General features: G+C 41.6%; 2 protein-coding genes across 2 annotated transcripts in view; one reads left to right on the top strand and one right to left on the bottom strand.

Annotated features, from left to right (window-relative positions):
• LOC134387280 (basic proline-rich protein-like) overlaps positions 1 to 13,168 on the bottom strand; it is a 28,228-nt gene that overhangs the window by 14,050 nt on the left and 1,010 nt on the right. Inside the window, exon 3 of the mRNA XM_063109766.1 lies at positions 12,817 to 13,162. Coding sequence (XP_062965836.1) covers positions 12,817 to 13,162 — 346 coding nt within the window. The remainder of the gene's footprint in view (positions 1 to 12,816; positions 13,163 to 13,168) is intronic.
• Positions 12,675 to 13,168, top strand: part of AKAP1 (A-kinase anchoring protein 1) — a 30,957-nt gene continuing 30,463 nt past the window's right edge. Inside the window, exon 1 of the mRNA XM_063110653.1 lies at positions 12,675 to 13,104. The gene's annotated coding sequence lies outside the window, so the exon portion shown is untranslated. The remainder of the gene's footprint in view (positions 13,105 to 13,168) is intronic.

The raw sequence follows: 13,168 nt of genomic DNA on the forward strand, positions 1-13,168 counted from the left end.
TACAAACAAGCACAAGGTTATTATTGGGGGTCTTTAGATGATGCTTCAAAACTGTCTCACTAGAGGCTTGCTAAGACAGGCAGAGGACATTCTGACAGTAAAAGAGCTGATATCTTCCTCTTTTTTGGACATTCCAAGAAACAAGAGAATGAAAGGGTGAGAAGGGTGATATGTCTTAATCAGAAAGCAAAGGAAATGAAAGATGGAGACTGTTTCACCTTTATCACATCCATTGGGTCCCCCCCGCCCACAAACGTGCCATATAATCTCACCATTTGCTTAGGAATTCTTTTGTCTCTCAACAAAGGCTGTTAAGTTTTCTCTGTAAATGTTTTGACCATATTTTATTAGACTTATTCCTCGATACTTTGTAGATTTTGGCCCTATTATAAATGGTATTATTTAAATTAAATTTTCTAATTGTTTGCTATTGGTATACAAAAAAACAATTTTTAAAAAACAAGCGTAACGGGGCTGGCCCGTGGCTCACTCGGGAGAGTGCGGTGCTGAGAACACCAAGGCCCCGGGTTCGGATCCCATATACGGATGGCCGGTTCGCTCACTGGCTGAGCGTGGTGCTCACAACACCAAGTCAAGGGTTAAGATCCCCTTACCGGTCATCTTTAAAAAAACAAAAAAACAAAAAAACAAAAAAACAAGCGTAAGGGCTGACCCATGGCTCACTTGGGAGAGTGTGGTGCTGACAACACCGAGTCAAGGGTTAAGATCCCCTTGCCTGTCATTTTTATATAGGAAAATAAATAAATAAATAAAAAATAAAAATAAAAGAATAAAATAAAAATAAAAACAAGCATATTATGTCCACAAACTTTAGTGAACTTCCTTATTCACTCTAAAGGTTTGTCTGGAAAGGTTCTTGAATCTTCTACATACTGTAGTGTCTCCTAATTTTTACATGAAAGTTAATTTTCTCTAAGTGAAAAATCCAAATTAAGTAATGTAAACCTAGGACTATAATGGCCTGTGTTAATTTTCCACACTTTAATAACTAACATGTATTTAGTTCTTCCTGGAAATCATACTGGTCTATGGAAGTGTTTTGCAAAGTGTGTCCCATCAGCCAAGAGAAGGTTTTAGTATTTCATACTACATTCATTTCTTAGAGATTCACAAAGGCCTTGATGGCTGGCTGGTTAGCTCAGTTGATTAGAGCACAGCTTACAACAACAAGGTCATGGGTTTGCATCCCTATACTGGCCAGGCACGCAAAAAAAAAAAAAAAGAAAAAAAAAAAGATTCACAAAGGCCTTGAGTAGTCCTGCAAAGAAACCTCTCAAACTTGGGTAAACCCTGAATTCCCAACTTATTTCATCACAGAACCCCTTTCCAAACAATATTGTCCAGCCTTCTGACGAACTACGTTTTACAAAAAACACACTTTGGGAAATGATGTTTTCATGAAACGAGTCATCATTAAAACTTGTTATGTCAGGATTTTCTCAAAGAAGCTACTGTCTCTTTTACTATATTCTTATGAAAGCTAAGCTGGGCAGAACAAGGCTCTATTTGGCTTTTTCTGTTTCTACTCTTCAGTCTCACAGTAACTCCATACAGGTTAATGCCAGCATTGTAAAAGAAACAAAAATATGCATATTAAATCTCATGAGATTACCCAGTACTTCTGTTCCTCAGGAAAGGGCCACAGCCGGTCACAGTGTCTTTGTAATTCTCAGCAATTTCTCTTGCGTGATAAGGAGATGACATTTTTTCTGCCTCTATTACTCTTCCTGCTAAACCCTAGGCCGTCAGCCTTAGATCATTTTTTTTCCTTCTTACATTATACAGAACCACAAGTGTTTACTGAAAGCTGTCCTTTCTGTGTTCTCGATTACATACAAAGTCTACAAATGTATCAGAGTAAAACCAAATAAGTGGAAATATAAAAGCTCCACAAGTAGGAACATATTTTATTCAGAGAAAAAAGTTCTCACTATGTAAGTTTCCTTGTATTGCTATTTCTGATCAGACAGTGTGTTTATTAGATTATTTGAAAGGGTAATGATGAGTGTTCACCTTAGCGAGTCTCACACTGGTGTGCATTAAATGCACTTGTGGAGCTCTGAAAAAAAATCAATTTGTTCCCCACTAGGGACCCTCCAAATTAGAATCTCCAGCAAGAAGTGGAAACACTTGCATTTTTAAAAGCTCTGCAATTCATTCGCTGGCACTTATTATGTGGCCTTTCTTTTTTTTAATAAACTGTTTCTCAATACGGCCTTGTCCAAATTTTTTCTGATTTTCATTCAATGTAACAATAAAGGAGGACTGGCTGGTTAGCTCAGTTGGTTAGAATGCAGCCTTAGAACACCTAGGGCATGGGTTTGGATCCTCATACTGGCCAGCCACAAAAAAACAAAGAATACCTCTAAAGGGGGAAAAAAATCAATTCCAAACCAACGTTCCAAACACAAACAAGTGTTTTTTCCATGTCTGGCTCTGGTCCTTATTCATGTAGAGAAATTTTTTAATTCTGAGTCTGTCGTTTAACATTTTATTTTTTTAAATTTCCATGCTACCATATAATGGTGATAATTGTCATTTTAACAATTACATACCATTCCAGAAAGTATTTATTTGTATCATAAGTAAGCTAACAATTCCTTTACTATTGAATATCTAAGCTGTTTCTCTATTTTTAGTTGCCCTAAAGAAAATGTCAATAAGGAGGTTGATGTGTACAGATTTTGCTTTTCCTTGGAATCAATTCCCTGGGAATAATTTTCTGGAAATCTGATTATTGGGTCAAAGGATGTGAGTTTTTTTTATGATTCTTGTTAATAATTATGAAATTGCTTCCCAAAAGGTTGAACAAATTTGCAAAGCTGTACTCCAGTTTCATGGCATAATTGCTGAGGTTTTCAGAGGGGGTGGGCACTACTAATAGTATGTTGGGTTTTCCCATGACAGACAGAAGAAATGACTCCAAATACACCAGTCGTGTTACTTTACCTAAGAAGAAAGGAAACAAGTCTAATAGCAGCAGCAGTGCTGTGGCGCCGTTCGACCGTCTCACCTGCCACACACAGCCACTTCCATTGCATTCTCCCTAATTCTCGAGTCACCCTGGGAAGTAAGGTCTTACTGCCCCTCATCTGACAAATGAGGTGAGGGTGGGAAGAGAGTTGCCCTAGAATTATACAGTGGGTAATGAAAGGTGGATTTGAACCCTGTGTTACCGCAGCTATGTCATGCTGTGTTTCAAACCATTGACTCCTAAAGCAGTCCCAGAATCTCACTGGTCAGGTACCTGCTAAGTCATACATTGGCTGTAAAATGGAATATGATATAATAGAAGTGGTAGGTTAGAGATCCACATTGTTCTGCTGCTTCTCCCATCTTTTGACCCTCCTCTTGAATCTGGGCTGGACTGGTACTTCTTTTGACCAGTAGAGTGCAGCACAAGTGATGTTGCCTAGGTCTGGGATTAGGTCTTAAGAAGCCTGACAGCTTCAGCTTTCCTCCTGTTAGAGACCCCCAAGCCATGTAAAGAGGTCCAGTTCCCTTTCTAGAGAAACCATAGAAAGAAAGAAATGTCTGGCCAGCCTTTCCAGCCATCGCAGCTGAAGCAATAGACATGTGAGTGTCACCATTTTGGGCCCTCCATCCTCGGTCAAGTCACCCAGAAGACAACATGTGGATCAGAAACAAACCATCCCTGGTGAGCTAACAATCAGTTGTTGTTTTAAAAGCCATTAACTGGTGAGGTGGTTTATTATGCACCAAAGATAACTGAAGCAGTAGAGTCGATTTTGGTGAATGTCAAATGCAGAAAGAGTACCAACGATATGGTCAGTCTACCCCAACCCTCACACAAGCAGAATGAAATGCATCAACATGTACCAACTCTCACGCCACCTAGTACTTACCTCCAGCACAACACTGACCTTAACGTATGTACCTGTCAGCCTTCCCTACCAGACCGGGTGTTATTCACCTTGATAACCATGGCCTCTGGATAACAAGGCCTAGCACAAAATAGTTATTTATTGCATTTATATATATATATATTTTTTTTTTTTTAAATTTTATTTTGTCGATATACATTGTGGCTGATTATTGCTCCCCATCACCAAAACCTCCCTCCCTATTTATTGCATATTTGATGAATGAATTTTTACTTGCTCTTGATTGAATGGTGAAAGTACTTAAAATCAAATAATAGCTTTTCATGTGCTCAGCACTGTGCAAAGTATTTTACCTGGATTGTCTCATTTAATCTTCACAACCCCATGAATTAGGTCCTATTATTATCCTCATTTTTCAGAGGACACTGAGAGGCTAGGTACTCGCTTGAGGCTATACTGTCACGGGCAGCACAGATTCAGATGTGCACAGTCTGATGCCAGAGGCTCCACTTTGCAAAGAGAAAAACTATTTATTATGAAACATTTCAATCTCACAAATAACTATAGAGGTGAATATAGCACACATCTATGTATATCCACTTCCCCAAAGTCTAAACTTTTTATATTTGCTTCAAAGCTTTAAAGAAGTAAACAATGCTTGTAAAGAAGTAAAACATTATAGACTCAGTTGCAGTCCTCTGTGTACCCTCACAATCATATATATGGTAATTATATATATATACACACACACACACACACACACACACATATTCTCTTTCTCTCTCATTCTTGATCCCAAGATAACCACCAGCCTGAATTTGGTGTTTATAAACCCATGCTTGTTTTTGTTTTTGAACATATACATGCATTTATAAGCAATGTATTATGGGTTTTTAAAAACTTAACAAAATAAATCATAGTTTGCATCCTTCTGTACCAGAAGTGGCTTTTTCTCACTCAACAAATATATTTTTGAGATTCATTCATGTTGATATATATAGCTTTTTAATTCTATATAGTATTCCTTTGTAGAAGTATGCCATAATTTATTTAGTCATTCGCCTTTTGAAGGACATTAAGTTGTTTCAAAAAAAATTTTTTTTGCTATTACAATGTTTCAATACACATTTGTATCCATGTCTCCCTAAGCAAATCTGCAACAGTTTCCATCTAAGAATGCAACTGTTGCATTATAGTATATGTACATCTTTAACTCTACTAGATTTTGCCAAATTGTTGTGCAAAGTCTGATTTACAATCCCAGAGCCCACTCTCTTAAACATCCTATAATAGTCTTGATACCAGTTCCAGGGTTATCACCAAATAATCATCTGTGCTGAGCAAGTCAATACTTTAGGCTTCGGCAGCAATTACATGAATAAAGCCATTGCAGTGTGGAGCATAAAGCCCCAAGAGGTCTGGTTGGTTTGTCGTGTCATGATAGACAGCACTCACTCCCAACTGTAGGAATGTCATGGAGGGTCATGCATGTCACATCCTGCACATGGGCATCCAACCCAAGGGCAAGTGGGGCTGAAATCCAGGCTGTGCTGATGCACTCTGCTCACCATGGGGCCTGACACAGGGCTGTACCTGTGTGGGAAAGGGACACCTGTTGCCTAATTTGCATAGTGCCACTATATGGGCTAGTGGCAGTTCTGAGGAGAATGCACTAGTCTGTGGGAAACTAGCATGCCTAATCAATCAGGAGACAGACATTATTAAGAAACTTGCCTGGTTTTAGAATGGGTAGAGCTGGAAAATGCTTTCAGAGGTATGTTAAGGGATGTGTGGAGGTTGGGGACAATGGAAAACTTAGGTGCAGTGTCCAAGCTCCTGTATTGCTATATATTCTGCCTCGTCACTCCTGGGGGTGGGTCACTTTGGCCGAATATTTCATCTTCAGGGAAGTTCCTGTCTCCCTGCAGGTGACTGAGACTTCTGGATCTTGCTGTTGCAGACCATCACAACTGCATTCATGTATAGAAAGGTATGCAAACTAACAAAATAAACACAGTACACCAAATGATAAATCTTATCCAGAGAGGGCTCAGTGCAGTTTTCTTATAGATTCAAGCAATTCAAACATCCATACACAGGCACCCAGCATGGTCAGATGGTCAGATCTTCCTGGAAGATCCTAACAGTTGGACCAGAAGAAGATATCACCCATGGAATCAAATGAGGTAGGTAGCAATCTGCAATAATTGAATTGCTTTTCTGCATGCATAAGCTTTGCTATAATCAAAGGACCTAAATTGACTTTAGGTAGAACTTGACCCTGCCTAAAGGAGTTTGCAGTTACTTAGGCTTCAGTTCTAAACTGAACTGCCATTGGGAGAAGTTGGGAGGCCTGGAGGGGCCTCTGAGAAATTGCCAGCCATATCCCTGAGAGGCAGCCTTTGAACAGAACTAGAACTAAGATCTTAAATATATAGCTGAAAAATTTCCAAGAAGTATGTGGTGGTGATGGTGCCAGAGCCTGGGTAGCAGCTATTCGATGCCCCTTCATCACAGCTACTTGGATGGGGCTCCTGCCCTGTGAAGCCATGGCACTTTGAGTCCAGAGGGGAGGCAGGGGACAGCCTCCTTCTATCACCTGCTGAATGACATCACTTTCCCTTTTACCAACTGGTGTTGATGGTGCAAGAAAGAAGGGCACTGTATTAGTTCCCTGTGGCTGCTATAACTACTATAAATGGGGTGGCTTCAAACAACAGGAATTTATTCTCACAGTTCTGGAGGAAAGAAGTCCAAAATCAAGGTGACAGCAGGGCCATGCTCTTTCTGAAAACTGCAGGGGAATCCTGCCTGCCTCTTCCTAGCTTCTGGTTGTCCGCTGGCCATCTGTGGCATTCCCTGGCTTGTAGATGCATCGGTCCAATCCTCTGTCTTCACATAGTGCTCTCTCTGTGTCTCTCTGCCTTCACATGGTTGTTTCTTGTAAGGACACTGGTTATATTGGACTAGGGGCCCAGTCTCCTCTAGTATGACCTCAACTTAACTAGTAACATCTGCAACAGCCCTGTTTCCAAATAAGTCACATTCGGAGGTACTGAGGGTTACAACTTCAACATACTTTTGGGGGGACACGATTTAACCCATAACAGACATGTTTCTGTATAATACTGCTCCCTGGGTCTCTGGGTCTGCCTCCAGCAGCAGTTTAGTGAATTGGTTAATCCATGGGTTCTGAGTCAGATTGCTTGGGTTAAAATCTTGCCTCTGCTGCTGTGTGATGAAGGGCTGTGAAGCAGGAATACAACCTAACAAGAGTATATGGTTTTTGAGGTTGATGGAGGATTGGGATAAATTTCTTCGCAAGGTGCTGGGCATTAAGTGCTCATTAAGTATTGGTTATTTAAGTGCTGTTAGTTTAACTTCCCAGCTCTTTCTATTGACTTCTCTAGGAGTGGTCATTTATTCTTCCCCACAGACACACATGGTCCTGGGACATAACCAAATGCTTCTTCATTTTAAGGGAATTTGTCACCTCTCCCTCAGGGTGACAGAGATGGAGATGCAAAGGATTACTCAAAGTCCAATTCTCCTGAGCAGTGAGAGGCCTGAAGGGGTTAATACCAGGAGATGACTTCTTCAAGAGAGAGGGAATTCCTGGGAAATGACCCCAAATCAGGGCTTTTCTCAGTTTTTTCTTGTCCAGGCAAAAAGTTACAGAAAAAAACACAGGTGGTTAATCAGTCATAGTGAAAACATAAACAAACTGGGTACATAACAATTTTCATTAAAGTAGGTACAACTTAAAAATAGTTTAAGCAGTTTACCATCAAGGGAGTCATAAAACTAAGCTATGTGACAAAGAAAAGAACCAATGAGATAATCATTATGGCAACACTTAGTTCCCTAGGAAACTTAGAGAAGCAGTTGAAGGTGAAATGTGGAACCATCACTAATTGGCAGAGTAGCCTTGAAGCTTTCAGTATACATATTTTCCCATAATTAGGTTTAGCTGCACCAAGGGCATCTGCCCTTAGAGCAAGCACTTATGCTGTGTTACAATCCTCATATCCCCACCAGAGACTTTTTAGTCCTGTGAAAGTTTTCTGTTTTTTTCCCAAACTTAGCATTTCTATGTGCAATACTAAAAGGTGAGATTCTTTCTCAAACTACAAGGCTTTGGCCTTGCTAAAACTACAGGGCTGTGGCCCCTCTATGCTACAGCCTAATCTAAAGGGCTTTGGCCCTTCTAACAGCTAAGGACAGTTGTCCTACTAAGATAAAGATCCTACTAAGCTACAGCCTGATCTAAGGACTATGGTCCTTCTAATCTAAGGGTTGTGGCCCTACTAAAAAAGGTTAAGGCCCTGTGAAATACATGTGCTTTATTAATGTTAGTACCCTCTACAGGAATTGGGAGTGGGGTGGAGAGCGGGAGGGGCTCCTACAAGGTATACTCATAAAGGAGACAGTTCATACTTACTAGCACTAAAAAAGTTCCTTTTGTAGATGCTTCAAATAGAACAGGTAAGACATTTCTCAAATATATGACCCCTGAAGTTGGGGGGACTGCCAAGAGGACAGCTGGTTGACTTCTTTTTTTTTAACTATATATATATATTATTATTATTATTAATTATATATATTATACATATAACTGGCACATATATTAAATATATTAAATACATATTAAATATATTAAATATTTATTACATATATTAAATATATATTAAATATTCAATATATGTGCCAGTAAAATATATACTAATATATATACAGTTAAAGAAAAAAAGTCAACCAGCTGTCCTCTTGGCAGTCCCAACTTATAAATTTAATATAGATATATTTATTATATATATTTATCAAACATATATTTAATGCATATATTTATTGAAACATGATTGATTATACATATTTGTGAGGCTGACTTTTTAAAAGAGCCTCACAAGGGCCGACCTGTGGCTGACTTGGGAGAGTGTGGTGCTGATAACACCAAGGCTACGGGTTCGGATCCCTATATAGGGATGGCCGGTTAGCTCACTTCGGAGAGCGTGGTGCTGACAACACCAAGCCAAGGGTTAAGATCCCCTAACCGGTCATCTTTAAAAAATAAAATAAAATAAAAAGAAATAAAAGAGCCTCACAAGGTGGTCACCTTGATGAATTTCCCCATGGTCTTGCATCAAGCCTCAGCTTTACAAAAGGTTCAGAAGCATCACCATGTTTGAGTTCCAGAACTGAAAGCAGACTCATACTAAAAATGTTCACGTGATGTACAAGCCGTAGAATGCGAGAGGGCAACTTATGTAATTTACAATGACAAAAATGTCATTGGTGGACCAGTGCTTTTATAAGTCTAATTGTGGCTTCTCTCCTTAGAGAGAATTAGCAGAAGGTTGCTTGGTGGGCATGAAGTCAGAGGGAGGGTCTTGAGCTGTAGAAATTAAATGAATAATATCATTGGGTTCTGATCTATCTGACCATTTTGACTCATTAGAGAGGCCAGCTTCTTGATCAGAAGGGATGAGTACCCTCTCCCTTACTGCCTACTTTTGCTTTTTTCTTTATCTCCTTTGAATGTTTTCACTTCTGGCCTCCTCCTTTTGACCGACATATGCCTTCTTTGAGGTGTGTGTGTGTGTGTGTGTGTATTTATTTATTTATTTTTTGTCTTTTTTGTGACTGGCCGCACTGCGCTCAGCCAGTGAGCGCACCAGCCATCCCTGTATAGGATCCGAACCCGCGGCGGGAGCGCTGCTGCGCTCCCAGCGCCGCACTCTCCCGAGTGCGTCACGGGGTCAGCCCATTATTTATTTATTTTTTGGTGGCTGGCTGGTATGGGGAACTGAACCTTTGACCTTGGTGTTATAAGGCTGCACTCTGACCAACTGAGCTAAATGGTCAGCCCCACATATTCCTTTTTTGAATAAAGTGTTTTGCTTTATTCACTGGATTCTTATTCTTTTTTTTTTTCTTTCTTTCTTTCTTAAGATTAGGCTTAGAGAATCTGATATAAGCTACCCATAACTATTTCTGTAGAAAAACCATGTGTCATGGGAGCTCGTGAACATCCTTGAAGCTGTTTTATGTGTCCTGGTTAAAATTCCTGCCTTAAGCAGACCTTGCCCATTTTGAGCTGATGGTAAAGTTCAAGCCTAACAATGTAATCTGATTTTCCTCAGTTCTCAGATCCTCAGTTCTTAGGATCACTTTCCATCCTCACCTCCCTTCTCATTCCTCTACCTGCTAATCTTATACCAGGGCCACCTCTGTGACCTTTGAACTGCCCTGACCTTGTGGCCACTGCCTCAGCTTTTCTGGGTTGAGCGCTGGTTGTGATTATAGTTAATCCTGTTCTCTTGCGTTTCCCCCTTGACTTGTATCTTGCACTCTCCCTAGTATTCCAGTTAACCCACTCCTCTTTTCTTCCCTCATTCCTTTTTTTCCTGAAAGCCTTTGCCCATGTCCCCACACACTGGATATGACTGACATATTGATCTTATTTGCTCCCTGCTCTTCTGTCCCTCCTTCTCATAATCATATTTATAGCCTCATCTCCCTCATCTCTGCCCTCTCTCTCCCCATTTTTCTTTCCTACCAATGCTTCCATGGCTTAACCCCCTGAACATCATTTTTCCAGTTTCTTTCCTTTCCTACCTCCACCACTAAGCATTGCCTTTCTTTAAAATATTCCTTTTATATAATTCTCAATAGATATTTGTATTTCCCACCCAGACCATTCCTTTGAGTTCCAGACTTGGGTATACAACTTAATTACTATTTGTACTTGGATGTCACAAAAACAGTATAAGCTTAATGGGCCCATAATAAAAGTAATGCTTCTCTGCCCTCATCTTCCCCTTTCTCAGTAAATTGTACCCCAGTTGACACAGTAACTCAAGCCAGAGGGACCATAGTTCTTTGTTCCCTTTTCCTTACCTGCAACAACATGAGTGAGTCTTACTACATTACTTCCAAAATATATTTTGAATCCAAAGAAGTCTCTACATCCCCAGGGCCACCACCTGATACTCAAGGCCAACACCATTTCTCACCTGAACCACCTGCAGCAGCCTCTTAACTGGTCTACCTGCTTCTACACTGGTCTCCCTCTAATGCATTCCTCCCATAGCACCTACAGCTTGCTTTTAAAAACAGAAAATGTATTTTGTCACTCTCTACTTAACCCACTTCAATGGCTTCCCAGTCATTCACTAACCACATTTTTACTGAACACCTTCTGCTATGGATTGACTGAATTGTTCCTCAAAGTTCATGTATTAGAAGCTTAATTCCCACTGTAACTGCTGAGGGTGAGAAATCCTATTATGGTAACTGAAAGGTGGGGCCTAGAAGAGGCGCTTAGATTGTAGGACCATACCACAGTGAATGGATTAATAATGGTGGTCAGGGGTGTGGTTCTGAGGGCTTTAAAAGGAGAGCACATGAGGAGCTGTCTCTCTCTCTTTGCTCTGCCATTTTCTGCCACGTAAGACCCCTGCATTGCTGTTAAGCCCCCACCAAGAAGAAGACCCTCACCAGATGTACATGTTCCCTGGACTTTGGACTTACCAGCCTCTGAAACTGTAAGCAATAAATTTCATTTTCTTACAAATTACCTAATTCCAGGTATTTTGTTACAAGCAACAGAAATGGACTAATACACCATCTAGGTTCCAGATCCTCAGTAATCCCTGCCCTCATGAAGTAAATGAAGAATATAGTAGATAGTGGTAAGGGCTATGAAGAGAAATAAAGAAGGGGTGAGGGAATTACCTGTTTATGTGTGGTGATGATTTTAAACAAAGAGTCCAGGTAAGGCTTTACTGAGTAGGTGACCTCTGAGCAAAGGACTTGAAATAGGAGAGGGAGTGAGCTCCACAGAACATTCTAGGTCAAAGGAATAGCAAGTACAAAGGCCCTGAGGTGGAATCATGACTGACTTTGGGGCTGAGGAGAATAGAAGAAAATCCAAGCTTTACCCTGGTTTATAAGGTGGCCTAGTACCCCCCCCCCCGCCACCAAATTAAAAAAAACAAGAACGACACTCCCTCTATGTCTCCTACCCTTTTTCTCAGCACTCTCCCTCTCACTATATTCCACCCACACTGATCTTTTTGTTCACTAGAATTTGTTTCTTGCTTTTGCCAGTGTTGTGCCTGTGCAGGGAATGCTCCCCTAACCTTTCCTCCCACATACAATTTGCAAGGCTGACTCCTTCTCATCCAACAGGTCTCAGTTTAAATTTCACCTTAGGTCTTTTCTAACCGCAGGACCTAAAACAGGTCTCTTGTCATCTCTCCTATGTCAGCTTCCTATTTGCTTCCTTCATGGCACCTATCACAGCATGCAATAGGGACTGTAGGAATGTATGCTTAAAACTTAATAGGTAGGGCTGGCCGGTTACTCTCCTGGTTTGAACCTGGTGCTGATAACACGAGGGTCAAGGGTTTGGATCCCACACCCGCCAGTGGCCAAAACAAAAACCACAACATCAAAAAACTGAATAGGTAAATAGTATCTCACTGCTATTTAATTTTGCACTTGATCATAGTGAAGATTAAGCCTTTTCCCAAGTAATGATTAGTTCTTAGCATGATCTCTTTTCTATATTTTGTCCCAACAAATGCTCACTTAAAGTCCTAATGTCTTAATGGTGAGAGCTGGTCTGGCCAGCCTTCGGGACTCCAACCCCTGTCCACTTGGGGGGGGGGGATTTATTTTCCCAAGTTCCTGGCAGAGGCAGTGACTCATGGTGACGATCTTTTCGCAGGAATCACTCCAAAACCCAAACCCATTTATAGGAAAGTGTTTCACTTCGACACCATCCAGTTGTGAAAATGGGCAAGGAAGTTCCATTTGAGTGGTACCAGGTATCACCATTAAGCAGTTACTATTGAGCCATATTAATGGCCACCTACTTATGCATTACGATGAAGTGACGTTACAGGGAAGCTCAAAGCCTAGAAGCATAGTGAGCCCTGCCCCTCACCGGCTCCTCCGCCTTTTCCGGTGGCCACTCCGTCCCGAGGCAGGAGGTAGTCCAAATGACCGACCGAGTCCGGCGGGAAACAGAGCACCCACAGCCCGCCGAGCTGCAGCCAGGCCGCTCTCCCGGGCCCGCCGAGATTACAGCTCCTCTCGCGAGAGCACGAGCAGGGCCCGGCTCCGGGCGGCGGAGGGAGCTTGACGAAGCGCCCCAGCCGCGCCCCCTCCGGCGCAGCGGGAGAGAGGCGCGGCCGAGGTACGGGCGGGAGCGGCGGGCGGCGCGCACGCGCAGGTGAGCGAGGCGGGCGCGAGGGCGCGGGGCCGCGGGGGCATGAGGGCGAGGGGCGGGGCTTTGC

Source organism: Cynocephalus volans, chromosome 10, assembly GCF_027409185.1.
Source record: "Cynocephalus volans isolate mCynVol1 chromosome 10, mCynVol1.pri, whole genome shotgun sequence".
Classification (NCBI taxonomy): domain Eukaryota; kingdom Metazoa; phylum Chordata; class Mammalia; order Dermoptera; family Cynocephalidae; genus Cynocephalus; species Cynocephalus volans.